Consider the following 13,657-nt stretch of genomic DNA (forward strand, 5'->3'; position numbering starts at 1 on the left):
GTGTATATTCACCCCACCCAGTATTGTTATCACAACTTAACAGAACGCATGTAGTCCTTGGCTCAGACAGTGTAGTAGTGTGGGCTCAATAGCATCTCATTAGTGTGCAAGATCTTGATCTTGAGCGCACATGTGATGGAAGAATGCACTGTGTGTGCCGAGGGTTGCAATTCCATTGAATTGGATAGTTTAACCAAAATATGCCATAAGACCTAGAATTGCCTTATGTGTRTMTCACAAAAAAGGTTCAATGTTATAAGCTAACATTTTATGAATTTAAGCAAAATTCATGGAAAATATCTGAAATTCCCGAAATTTACCGGAAAGTTTCCAACCCTTTGCAACCCTAGCCCTGATGGCTAGTCTACTAGGMTGAGAATGCCCTGTCTACTAGGATGAGAATAACCCTGATGGCTAGTCTACTAGGATGAGAATAACCCTGATGGCTAGTCTACTAGGAATAGAATGCCCTGTCTACTTGGATGAGAATAACCCAGATGGCTAGTCTACTAGGATGATAATGCATCATGGTTCTCTGGCTGTGCCTCAAGCCTAGTTGAACAGGAAATACAGGCACCAAAAGTTAATAATTTAACATCATGGTGCTAGTCTTTTAAATTAATTGACACAGCTTGTGGAGAACTACGCTAAGGTGTATATATTGAGTGTTTTTTGAATGGTGCACCTTATTAAACTAACTCTAATCCAACTAGCTCCAGCTAACTATGGAGCCCTCCGACCAACAGACAGGCCCAGACTCTGGCTCTCAGGAGGTCAACCCTGTGTACCTACAGCAGCTTCGAGAGCTGGACATCCCAGAGGAGGCTGCCAAGCAGGTGGGTTAATTTACTGTATACAGGTTCTCTTGCACTTCCTGAGATATGATCTGCAGTATATTATGTCAATTTTATCTTGGTTCTGCATTTAGATTTTCTAATGCAATATTTATATTTATTTATATTTATCTACTTACTAAGGCATCCATAATGACTGTAAAGAGTACCATAGAGTACTTTACTAAAGAGTACTTTACTGGAGCAATACCATAATCATATGTGTTATGTGATTGACATGTCTAATCCATCCAACACAATTTTCTGACATTTTCTATGTTTCTACCTCCCGCAGGCACTCTTGCACACCCGAAATGTGTCTGCTGAGGAGGCTGCCATGTACTACTTCAACAAGCTGGAGAATGAGGTACCCATAAGATAGCCTTAGTCCGCACAGGTACACTTTGGTACATTACCTCTCCTGTATTGTGTCTGAGCCCACCCTGACTCTCTCTCTCTCTCTCTCTCTCTCTCTCTCTCGTCCCTTCAGGAAGAAGGAGACGACGACCTCATGTTCAAGATGGTGTTTGTGGTGAACATGGACCTGGCCATGGGTGTGGGAAAGGTCAGTTTGAAGACAGGGGTTGGAATGTGTTTTGATTTTATTTGCCAGTTTAAGAAAACCAATGCATGCATTGTAAACGCGTGACAGGAATATCACAAAGTCAGACTTATTGCCATTGTGGTCCCTGAATTACATGGTGCAAAAACATTACATAGCTAGATATGATAGATGTTGTTTGGCTAGTATGCTTGTTGTGGTGTAGTTTGTTCCAACCAGAAGCACAATGGCCCAGTTTGCCCCTGTTGTTTTTAAATGAGAATCACACCTCACACTCAAAGCTAATACATTAAACTTTAAAAAAAAGAAAAACTCTGAAAGTGTTTGGTGTGTGTGTTGCGTAGGTGGCTGCGCAGGTGGGCCATGCGGCCGTAGGGCTTTACCAGGCCCTGCAGGAGAAGAACAGCTGGAGGGAGATGGCCTGGAAGTGGGACCATGGCGGGTAAGGAACTGACTGGACTGGACCATTTTTTTCATGAGGACTTTACTGGAGCAATACCATAATCATATGTGTTACTTGAGACTCCATACTGCCGAACAAATTGGATCTGATCAGGTTAAGAACGCCAGACACTTTTATAACGCCATGACGACAGCTGGTAATGGCAATACCACTATCTGGCTGTTCTATGTGCCGGTTCAACCTGCTGTCGATGTTTGCCACAGCAGGATATCTGTGTGTTTGTGGTGTGCAGGGCGAAGAAGGTGGTGTTGCAGGGGACCAACATGGCTCACCTTTTGGAGCTGCAGGCCCTGGCAATGAGCCTTAGTCTGCCCACGTATCTGGTCCAGGACGCCGGACGCACCCAGGTGAGACGTGCGGCTACACGGCAGCGGTTTCAGGACCTAGTTACAGACCCAATGCGCCACTATTACGGCTCTATGGTAGCACTGCTGCACCTGCTTACAGGCACACAGCCCCACCATGACTGTTTCGTAGTTATAGTAGCTCCTGCTTACAGACACATGCACCAGCATTGGGGCTCCACAGCAGCACCTGCTGTGTTACGTGGAAGCCATTTAGTTTCCACGTAACACTATAGTGTCTGCTTTCAGGGGTACGCCCAGCCATTATGATAAGTATTGAGTTTGAACGTAGTATACCCATCTGGTTTGAGGAGTTGGCGAGATAACTTTGGTCAACTCTGAGTTCAACTTGGGACAGCCGGTACCACAAAAGAGGCTCACCGTATAGCCRGGYAAATGTATATGGCAACGAATGCTTCAGAACTAACCTGCTCTGGGGCAAGCTAACTAGGGGCTAACTCCGTTTATGAAGTGTCTGAGACGTGTGTTGAGGACCAATGAAATCAGATTCGTTCCCTCTTGCGAACATTGCGTCATCAAAGGTGACAGATTAAATATTTAATTAATCAAATTGTTTGTGTGTAAAAAAAAAAACTAAAATACCTATCACATTACATATTTTGTAATGACAGCGTGCATTTGAAAGTTCCCGTTTTGTATGACATTATACAATTGTTTTATCCATAGGAGTGGGGGAAAAGGTGCTGTGTATATTGAAGCACATGAGACGGCCTTAACGATACCTAATAAAATAAAACACTTATAATAGCCTATTTCAAATCATAGCCTGCTAAATGTGCAATAACTTTTTTTGTAACCAAGATTTTTAATTTAACTTTTGGTATTATAAAATGGGATTAGACGGGGGTACATAAATATTACAATGAGTTTGAGAAAATAAGAGTGCCTTCAAAGTTTTCATACCCYTTGACGTATTCCACATTTTGTTACAGCCTGAATTCAAAATATTTATATTTATTTTCTCACCCATCTACACACAATTCCCCACAATGACAAATTGAAAACATGTTTTTRGAAATGTTTGCAAATTTATTGAAAAGGAAATGCAGAAATATCTCATTTACACCCATGAGTCAATACATGTTAGAATCAACTTTGGCAGCGATTATAGCTGTGAGTCTTTCCCAGAAAGTCTCAAAGCTTTTAACACCTGGATTTTACAATATTTGTACATTATTATTTTTAAAGYTCTTCAAGCTCTGTCAAGTTGGTTGTTGATCATTGCTAGACAGCCATTTTCATGTCTTGCCATAGATTTTTAAGTCAAAACTAACTAGGCCACTCAGGAACATTCAATGTTGTCTTGGTAAGCAACTCCAGTGTATATTTGGCCTTGAGTTTTAGGTTATTGTCCTGCTGAAAGATGAATTTGTCTCCCAGTGGCTGTTGGAAAGCAGACAACCAGGTTTTCCTCTAGGATTTTGCCTGTGCTTAGCTCGATTCAGGTTATTTTTATCCCCCCCCCCAAAAAAAACTCTCCAACGAGCATACTCATAACATGATGCAGCCACCACCATGCTTGAAAATATGAAGTGTTACTCCGTGTTGTGTTGRATTTGCCTGAAACAGASCCTTGTTTTCCGGACATAAAGTTAATTTCTTGCCCACGTTTTTTGCAATTTTAATTTAATACCTTATTGCAAACAGGATGCATGTTTTGGAGAAGAAAAAATTCTGTTCAGTATTCCCTCTTTTCACTTTCGTCGTTTAGATAGTATTGTGGAGTAACTACAATGTTGTTGATCTATTCTCAGTTTTCTCCTATCACAGCCATTAAACAGCCTTCCTCTCCAGCAACTTGAGTTAGGAAGAGGACGCCTGTATATTTGTAGTGAAAGTGTAATAAGTTTAATAACTTCACGCTGCTCAAAGGGATATTCAATGTCTGCTTTTTTTTTTATTTTGACCCATCTACATTGGAAACCTCCCTGGTCTTCATGGTTGAATCTGTTTGAAATTCACTGCTCGACGGAGGACCTTACAATTATCTGTATGTGTGGGGTACAGAGATGAGGTAGTCATTCAAATTGTTAAACACTATTGCGCACAGTGAGTCCATGCAATTACGTGACTTGTTAAGCACATTTTTACTCCTGAACTTTATTTAGGCTTGCCGTAACAAAGGGGTTGAATACTTACCGATTCATTTCAGCTTTTCATTTGTAAAAATGTCTAAACATAATTCCACTTTGTCATCAAATTTTATTGGTCACATACACGTGTTTAGCAGATGTTATTGTGGCTGTAACGAAATGCTTGTGTTTCTAGCTCTGACAATGTAGTGATATCTTAACAAGTAATGGCTAACAATTTCACAACATACACCGACTACACACAAATCTAAGTAAAGGAATGGAATTAAGAATATATAAATATATGGACGAGCAATATCAGAGCGGCATAGACTAAGATGGAATAGAATAAAGTATATACATATGAGATGAGTAATGCTAAATATGTAAACATTATAAATGGCCTGTGATTTCAAGTCTATGTATATGGGCAGCAGCCTCTGTGCTAGTGATGCCAATTTAACAGTCTGATGTCCTTGAGATAGAAGCTGTTTTTCAGTCTCTCGGTCCCAGCTTTGATGCATCTGTACTGACCTCGCCTTCTGGATGATAGAGGGGTGAACAGGCAGTGGCTCGGGTGATTGTTGTCCTTGATATTTTTGGCCTTCCTGTGACATGGGGTTGCTGTAGGTGTCCTGGAGGGCAGGTAGTTTGCCACCGGTGATGCGTTGGGCAGACCCACCACCCTCTGTAGAGCCCTGCGGTTGCTGGCGGTGCAGTTGCCATTCCAGGTGGTGATACAGCCTGACAGGATGCTCTCAATGTGCATCTGTACAGAAGTTGTGGGTTTTGGGTGGCCACGTCAAATTTCTTCAGCCTCCTGAGTTGAGAGAGGCGCTGTTGCGCCTTCTTCACCACACTGTCTGTGTGGTGGACCATTTTCAGTTTGTCAGTGACGTGTACGCCGAGGAACTTGAAGCTTTCCACCTTCTCCACTGCGGTCCCATCGATGTGGATAGGGGGGGCTGCCCCCCCCCCCTTAGGCCCCCTTTGCTGTTTCCCTGAAGTCCACGATCATTTGTTTTGTTGACGTTGAGTGAGGTTATTTTCCTGGCATCACACTCCCTGAGCCCTCACCTCCTCCATGTAGGTTGTCTCATTGTTGGTGATCAAGCCTACCGCTGTAGTGTCGTCTGCAAACTTGATGATTGAGTTGGAGGCGTGCTTGGCTACGCAGTCATTGGTGAACAGGGAGTACAGGAGGGGGCTGAGCACGCACCCTTCTGGGGGCCCCAGTGTTGAGGATCAGCAAAGTGGAGGTGGTGTTTTCTACCTTCACCACATGGGGGTGGCCAGTCAGGAAGTCCAGGACCCAGTTAGACACAGGGCGGAGTTCAGACCCAGGGCCTCGAGCTTAATGATGAGCTTGGAGGGTACTACGGTGTTAAATGCTGAGCTGTAGTCAGTGAACAGCATTCTTACATAGGTATTCCTCTTGTCAAGATGGGATAGGGAAGTGCAATGGCGATTGGATCGTCTGTGGCTCTATTGGGGCGGTAAGGAAATTGAAATGTCTAGAGTGACAGGTAAGGTAGAGGTGATATGATCCGTGACTAGTCTCTCAAAGCACTTCATGATGACAGAAGTGAGTGCTATGGGGCGATAGTCATTTAGTTCAGTTACCTTTGCTTTCTTGGGTAAAGGAACAATGGTGGCCATCTTGAAGCATGTGGGGACAGCAGACTGGGATAGGGAGTGATTGAATATGTCTGTAAACACACCAGCCAGCTGGTCTGCGCATGCTCTGAGGACGCAGCTAGGGATGGCGTCTGGGCCGGCAGCCTTGCCAGGGCTAACACGCTTAAATGTCTTACTCACGTCGGCCACGGCAAAGGAGAGCCAACAGTCCTTGGTAGCGAGCCGTGTCGGTGGCACTGTTATCCTCAAAGCGGGCAAAGGTTTTTAGCTTGTCCGGAAGCAAGAAATCGGTGTCCGCGACTTGGCTGGTTTTCCTTTTGTAGTCTATTGTCTGTAGACCCTGCCACATCTCGTGTCTGAGTCGTTGAATTGTGACTCCGCTTCGTCTCTATAATGACGTTTTGCATATTTGATTGCCTTGCGGTGGGACAACTACACTGTTTGTGTTCTGCCATATTCCAAGTCACCTTGCCATGGTTAAATGCGGTGGTTTGCGCTTTCAGTTTTGCGCAAATGCTGCCATCTATCCACTGTTTCTGGTTTGGGTAGGTTTTAATAGTCAGTGGGTACAACATCTCCTATACACTTCCTGATAAACTCAGTCACCGTATTGGTATATTCGTCAATATTATTCTCGGAAGCTACCCAGAACATATCCCAGTCCGCGTGATCAAAACAATCTTGAAGCGTGGATTCCGATTGGTCAGACCAGCATTAAATAGTCCTTAGCACCGGTATTTCCTGCTTGAGTTTCTGTTTATAGGAAGGAAGGAGCAAAATGGAGTCATGGTCAGATTTGCCGAAAGGAGGGAGAGGGAGGGCCTTGTAGGCATCCCGGAAGTTGGAGTGGCAGTGGTCGAGTGTTTTAGCAGTGCGGGTACTACAGTCAATGTGTTAGAACTTCGGTAGCCTTTTTCTCAAATTGGCTCTAATATCCCCAGCTACAATAAATGCGGCCTCAGGATATGTGGTTTCCAGTTTGCATAAAGTCCAGTGAAGTTCTTTGAGGGCCGTCGTGGTATCGGCTTGAGTGGGGGGTACTTGGCTGTGACTTATTTTAATTTTATTTAAGCTTTATTTAACTAGGCAAGTCGGTTAAGAACAAATTCTTATTTACAATGATGACCTACCCTGGCCAAACCCTAACCCGGACGACGCTGGGCCAATTGTGCGCCGCCTTATGGGACTCCCAATCACGGCCAGTTGTGATACAGCCTGGAATCGAACCAGGGTCTGTAGTGACGTCTGTAGCACTTAGATGCAGTGCCTTAGACCGCTGCGCCACTCAGAAGCCCAAAACACCGCTATAACTGAAGAGAATTCTCTTGGGAGATAATACRGTCTGCATTTGATTGTAAGTTATTCKAGGTCGGGTGAACAAAAGGACTTGAGTTCCTGTATGTTATCACAATCACACCATGAGTTGTTAATCATGAAACATACACCACCGCCCTCCTCCTTCCCGGAGAGAGATTTATTCCTGTCTATGCAATGAACTGAGAACCCAACTGGCTGGACTGACTCAGACAGTATATCCCGAGAGAGCCATGTTTCCGTGATGTCTCTCTGGAAAGAAACCCTCGCCCTGAACTCGTCAACTTTATTATCCAGAGACTGAACAATAGCGAGTAATATGCTCGGGAAGCGGTGGATGTTGTGCGCGCCTCCTACGTCGGACTAGAAGACCACTCCGAGTACCTCCACAGGCGTTTTTTTGGAGTCTGCCTCTGGAGTCAGTTCAATTGCCCTGGGGGGTGCAAACAAAGGATCCGCTTTGGGAAAGCTGTATTCCTGGTCATAGTGCTGGTGAGTTACCGCCGCTCTGATATCCAATAGTTCTTCCCGACTGTATATAATAACACATTTTCTGGGCTAATGGTAGAAATAATACATAAAAMATWWWWWAAAATCTGCAAAGTTTCCTAAGAGCTAGAAGCACGGCAGCCCTCTGTCGGCGCCATTTTATGAGATGGGGTATTGTGTGTAGGCCAGTGACACACAATCTCAATTTAATACATTTTAAATTCGGGCTGTAACAGAACAATGTGGAAAAAGTCAAGGGTTGTGAACATTTTTGAAGGCACTGTAAAAGACAATACAGCAGAAATGTGTGGCTCACAAATTCTGTAGAGGACAGGGGGGGGGGGGGTGCAATTCATTCAACATAATAAACAATATGCATCAGTTAATATTAAGGGGTTCTCTATTGAGATTAAATTAATGAATGCCTAGTCTTCCCTGCCTTCCCACACACTTGTTGTTACAACCTATTCCTCGTACCTCCTCCCCACAAGGATGCTAGTCTAAATTATATGACCTCCTGCCCTTTTGCCAGGTGGAAGCTGGCTCGCGCACCATCCTGGCCATCGTTGGGGAAGAGGATATGGTGAACAACGTCACTGGAAGTCTGAAGCTGCTCTGAGGGACTTAACCGGCTGTGGAGGTGCAGGGCCATGTACTGCCACTGGGGCAACCAGCAGAGGGCAGCATCCCCTAACAGCGAAAGGGTCTCAACATGCAAGCGCATAACAACATAAAGAAACAAAAAAGAGGAAAAAAGAAACAACCAGACATGACACCACCACCAAGACGAACACACTCAGCCATTTTTTTTCTTGTTTCCTGTCCGATCCACTGACTGGAGAAGAGATGTACACAGAGCTGCTTAGGTTGAGAGGAAGGGACTGGTTCCCCGAACTGACCATGTTGATGGCAGTTTGAACAACTTTTAKTGTCTACTTGTATCTTTTTTTTGATTATGGAGTTTTGCTAGTTAAGGGAAAGTCCTTTACTATATGAGAGAATCATATCCAATTTTTATAAAGGTGTAAGTCCATGACAATCTTAATTCCATCTCCCAATTTAAGATATGATTTTAGCGTTTGAAAAAAAATCAAGGATAGAACCTAGTCTTTTGGTGATTGTTAAATACTGTTGTCATAAATTCAAGGAGCGAAATATGTAATTGCAATATCCTTTTAGATCCTTTAGGATACTGCTTGGGAAGAGTGCTTTACTGATAATTTTATACATCAAAGAAATAGTAAAGGTAAGGTGTATATGTATACATTCTCTTCCAAATACCATGTCCCTTATAATCTATAACACTACATACTGATGTCAAATGTGCATCCATTGCATTTATGTGCATCTGCTTAGGCCATATATAATGTGGTGTGCCCATTTGAGATAAAGGGCTCATCTTTATCTGTGCCATTATAGCACTTTGACAACATGGGCAGCGCCATTGAGGCTAGAACCCATMGGAATCCCCACCCAGTTGACTACTTTGACTACTTCCAAATGGCGGAGGCATGGAAGCCCTCAATGGTGCTGCCCATGCTACAGGCTTTAGGCCGCTAGAGGTCTATCAGTCGCTTTGGGTGTGCCATCCTCAACGTTTCGCACAATCACTGTTGGACTTCGTTACATAATTTTTGTGGTGTTTTTTACATTTATTTTATTTTTGTGTTCTTGCAAAAAAGGATACGGTCGACTTGAGGCTCACTGAGTTATAATTCCTTGACTGGGGGCTTGGCAGAAATAACACTGTATTTGGTGAATAGGATTTGAGTGTAAGGAACTCATTGTATGGGTCAAAATAAGTGACAGTGCTGATGCTTGCACAGTGCCTGAGCGCATGTACTTTAGCTGACTATTATGGATAATAGTTTACACAAGTGAAATATTTGTGTAACTGCTTTGAGGGTAAATGTGTTAGCACACTGAAGCTAGCTAGCTAAATGGTTGCGCTGTGAGTTTTTTTTTTTACCAAACCGGTACATACATTTTAAGATGGCGTAGCAAATACAGGTTAACATTTGTTAAGGACCGCTTAAAGAATAATTGATTCTTGCACTTACAGTCTTCAACATTTGACTAACAGATACCTAGGATATATTGTATGTTTCTGTTAAAACAACTCTTTGTTCATTACTATAAAACATAAATTGTATTTTGTGGGCTTGAGATTCCATTTGGGACCATAAATGGCTCTGAAGTCTTACTAAATATGGAAAAGGCTTATATGAATGATTTAAATGGAAATGACATGACTTGCATTGCATCTAACAGTTACTCAAATGAAATGTTTTTTTATTATTTGTGTTAGAGACCATGCAAAACCCCATGGCTGCATCCATGTTAATGTGTTAGGGCTTTGATACCTTCCTGTGTTACAAGCATTTGTTCATATTAAAACCAAGGAGACAATTAGAAATGACTCCTGACCAAGTGAACTGATTTTTTTGTTTGTTTTAGTTACGTGATCCGTATAACACTTGTTTTATGTGAACATATCTACCCCAACACAATGTCGTATGGCACAAAATTACTTTGCTGTTTTGCTTATTGTATTAAAACTATTAATGTTGGAAGTTGTGCCCTGCCACGTTTGTAGCCTGTTCACCGTATTTACAATAGAAGTATTGGCGAAGGCACTCTATCTGGAACGGTTGCTGGGAAACTTGTACATCGTCCTTCAGAAGAGATCTTTAATCACGTGAGGGCTACAGAACAAAGGTTATCCTGTCTACACTTACCCAACTTCCCAAGAACAATTTACAAAACACCACCTGGGTGCGTCTTTCGGGTTCGGTAGAGGGGTGTGAGAACCTGGAAACCAGTGTGGAATTATTTGTTATTGTGTTATTCTGTTAAATTAGGGTTAGAATGCATTCTCATGAGTTATTTGGTAATAGAGGTTTACGGGAGCCCATCATGTCTAGCTTGTTTTATGTATTGAGTTACCCTCGAGAAAATGTTGTAAATGTACCAGTCGTATATCTGCAGAGCTAGGAAGCTAAATAAATTAACAAAGCCGGTGCCAATTACGTCAAGGATGTAGGAATGGTCTGCCCTTCCCCCAAATCAATCCAAGCGAGGAATAAAACCAAGATGTCGTACAATCTATCTATTTTGGAACTTTAATTTCTGTTCACTGAAATGTACACAGTTGAACTAAACTGTAAATCGCTCTGTATAAGACCGTCTGCTAAATTAGTAAAATGTTATAGAAAATGCATTTAAGAAAAGGGGGAAAAAAACGAAAGAACCCTTGATTTATTCAGATCACATAATCTTCGTTTTCATCGTGCAGAAATAGACAGTGTATGTAAGGTCTCAAATTGATAATTTATATTCACAAAAATGTACACAGTTTAACATCTTTATTGTGAGTTTGTGGTTACATTTGTCACCTGTCAAAATGCATTGGGTTCGGAACAATTCATCTGAGTAAAAGTAACAATTTATACATTTGAGAAGCGTGAAAAAACAGCGTTATATAGTCTAGCCGTATTTCCACTTCCCACCGTTGCAAAAATAATGACAGTAGCGTGATCACTTTAGCCAATCCCAATTATTCTCCCAGGTCTAATGACGTCAGATCAAATTAAGAAGCCAATCGCATGAACGCTTAATTACATCCATTCATCCTCAGACGCAGTTATTATTTATTGTTTACCAATGAAGGATAATGGAAGCGGAATCTGTAACATTTCATCCATTCTTTGGATGTGCGTAAGAACAGTATAATATAGCCTAAAATCAAATATGTTTTACTGCTATGGAATGTGTTTTTTTTATAAGAAAATACGATCTGCTCGCAAACATTGTATTTTCGTGCAGTTAATGAGCCATTCGAATAGATAGCATTTTCGTGAAGCGTATCAATGGTTATCCCCACTCAAGTGTGGAGCGACTGAATTCGGGCTGGGCAGTAGGTGGGACCAGAGTTAATACATACAACCCTGGTCAATTTCCCTGCCCAATCCCATGTCAGATCGATCATACAAACGCGCCCGATACCTCATATTCTGTCGTATTCCCTTTTATGGGGCCCCGTAGACCCCGTTTAGCTAAAATTGGATACTCTAATGATTWGCTCTAAATGTATGTAACGAAGTTGTTTTCTCTTTTCGTTGAGCAAACACATAAAACATTCAAGCAATATAATCCTTCTATAAAATAATGAGAGAAAAAAATCCACGGCTTTTTCATTTAATTACTTGAGCATTTTCTTCGTACTGGTCCGCTTTTTGTATCAAATTCTCTGCCAAATCCATCCATTCTAYCGTCACTTGCTCTCACTCCTGTGTGCCACCACTACACATAGCAGAATCCGAATGTGCTTCCACACCCCTCCTAGAAGAACGTCACGCCCTCTGCGTAGAGAAAATCAAAATTCGTCGCCCAATCGCTTGCTCATACAAACTAATAATATATAGGAGGCAGGACATCCGCGCAAAACCCGCCCTATTAATCAGCCCCTGCATCATCGCTTGGGAAACCCGGTGGCATGGTTGTGTGTCACTTTCGCTGGGACCCGCGTTCGATGCCGGTGAAGGGGGATGGGTGCCACTGCGAATGTTAGAACCCGAGACAGAATCAGAGCCCTGTACAACATAGAGCAGCATATACCCCTTTATAAATATCAATTGTAAATCATATAAAACGCCATAATAAATGGATCCAAGCACCGGGGATTCAACATAGACACGCGATGGAAATACGGTGCCCAAGCAGGACAGGGAATTAAACTTTTAACCTTTGCGTGGGAGACATARAGAAGTTTGTTTCCTACCCCGGGTGAGGGAGCTATCTTGGGGAGCAAAGGATACAGGAGACGCCGAGGCCGAGGTGGAGGCCTACTGGTCTAGTTCGATTTGATGTTGGAATACTCGAAGATCTGCAGACAACACAGGAGGATATTTTATTTGTGCTGGGTTGGAATGTCTCACTAGGTGAGTGGTTGTCATGTTAAATGTGTATTTTGGGGGGTTGGTCAACTTTTCAATGTTTTAGTTTAAACGCATTGAATTGCTTTTTGTCTTTCAGTATCATAACGCCATCAATAGAAATTCTGTATCAGTAAGCCTGTTCTCTAGCTAATGCAACTGTCACTTTGTTGTCCTTCATGGGGTAGTTTAAGTCTTTCATAGTTTAGATTCCTTTGCTAATATTCCTGATGTTGTCTAACGTCGCAAAGCAGTTGATGTATGCAATGATTATCCTTGGTTTTGGCCAGGTCCTCGTGCAATCCATGTAATTTAGCTAGCCGCATTCATTGGAATTCTTTGGTAGTTAGCTAGGCTTACTAACGTTACCTAATATCAACACTATGTATTCTTGTTTTATGATCACCTGAAACATTGTATTCTTCTGCATTTGTTAGTTTAATTGAACTAACGTAAGCTCAGCAATGAGTGCATTTTATTTAGGTACACCATTTCCATAACTGTTACAGAGGTTTCAACTTCTAATGGTTGGTTCCCACGATGACTGAGCAGCTGAATATTCATATCAAGATGAATATCCATCTTTCGTTTTTTTGTTCTCACTACATTGAGTATAGTCTACCTAAAAATAGGAAATCTAGCTAGCTGTTAACTATTTGTAGCTATATACCTTTTCCCCTTGAAGTGACTGTCCACGTAGTAAGTGGTTTTATACTACAACTAGCCAACTACATTAGAATAAACCACGTTTCAAAAAGACATTCTTAGTAGGTTCCATGGGACCCTGGTTTGGTGTTTATTGGCTAGTTAGCTAGCTATATGAGCTTGTTAGCAAAATTGGCTAGATAGCTAGGTTGCTTACAAGTTGATTGGCTTGCCTTAGCAAGTTGATAGTGTGGGTGTARATGGCTGTGGTTTGGAATCATCAGTTTGATACAAAGTTGCATTTCTTGGTAGCTAGCTCTGCATTTAGGAGCAGCCTTGGAC

At 42.2% G+C, this 13,657-nt stretch overlaps 1 protein-coding gene across 4 annotated transcripts in view; it reads left to right on the forward strand.

Moving 5' to 3' along the window:
* LOC111962071 (probable peptidyl-tRNA hydrolase 2) overlaps window positions 1–10,175 on the forward strand; it is a 29,401-nt gene extending 19,226 nt beyond the window's left edge. For all 4 annotated transcript variants that reach the window (XM_023984879.3, XM_023984869.2, XM_070441857.1 and 1 more), the window contains exons 2-7: window positions 714–836; window positions 1,129–1,200; window positions 1,324–1,398; window positions 1,740–1,837; window positions 2,091–2,205; window positions 8,269–10,175. In XM_023984879.3, coding sequence (XP_023840647.1) covers window positions 726–836; window positions 1,129–1,200; window positions 1,324–1,398; window positions 1,740–1,837; window positions 2,091–2,205; window positions 8,269–8,355 — 558 coding nt within the window. In that variant the 5' untranslated portion in view covers window positions 714–725 and the 3' untranslated portion in view covers window positions 8,356–10,175. The remainder of the gene's footprint in view (window positions 1–713; window positions 837–1,128; window positions 1,201–1,323; window positions 1,399–1,739; window positions 1,838–2,090; window positions 2,206–8,268) is intronic.
* Window positions 10,176–13,657: the final 3,482 nt, after the last annotated feature.

This window comes from Salvelinus sp. IW2-2015, linkage group LG1 (assembly GCF_002910315.2).
Source record: "Salvelinus sp. IW2-2015 linkage group LG1, ASM291031v2, whole genome shotgun sequence".
Classification (NCBI taxonomy): domain Eukaryota; kingdom Metazoa; phylum Chordata; class Actinopteri; order Salmoniformes; family Salmonidae; genus Salvelinus; species Salvelinus sp. IW2-2015.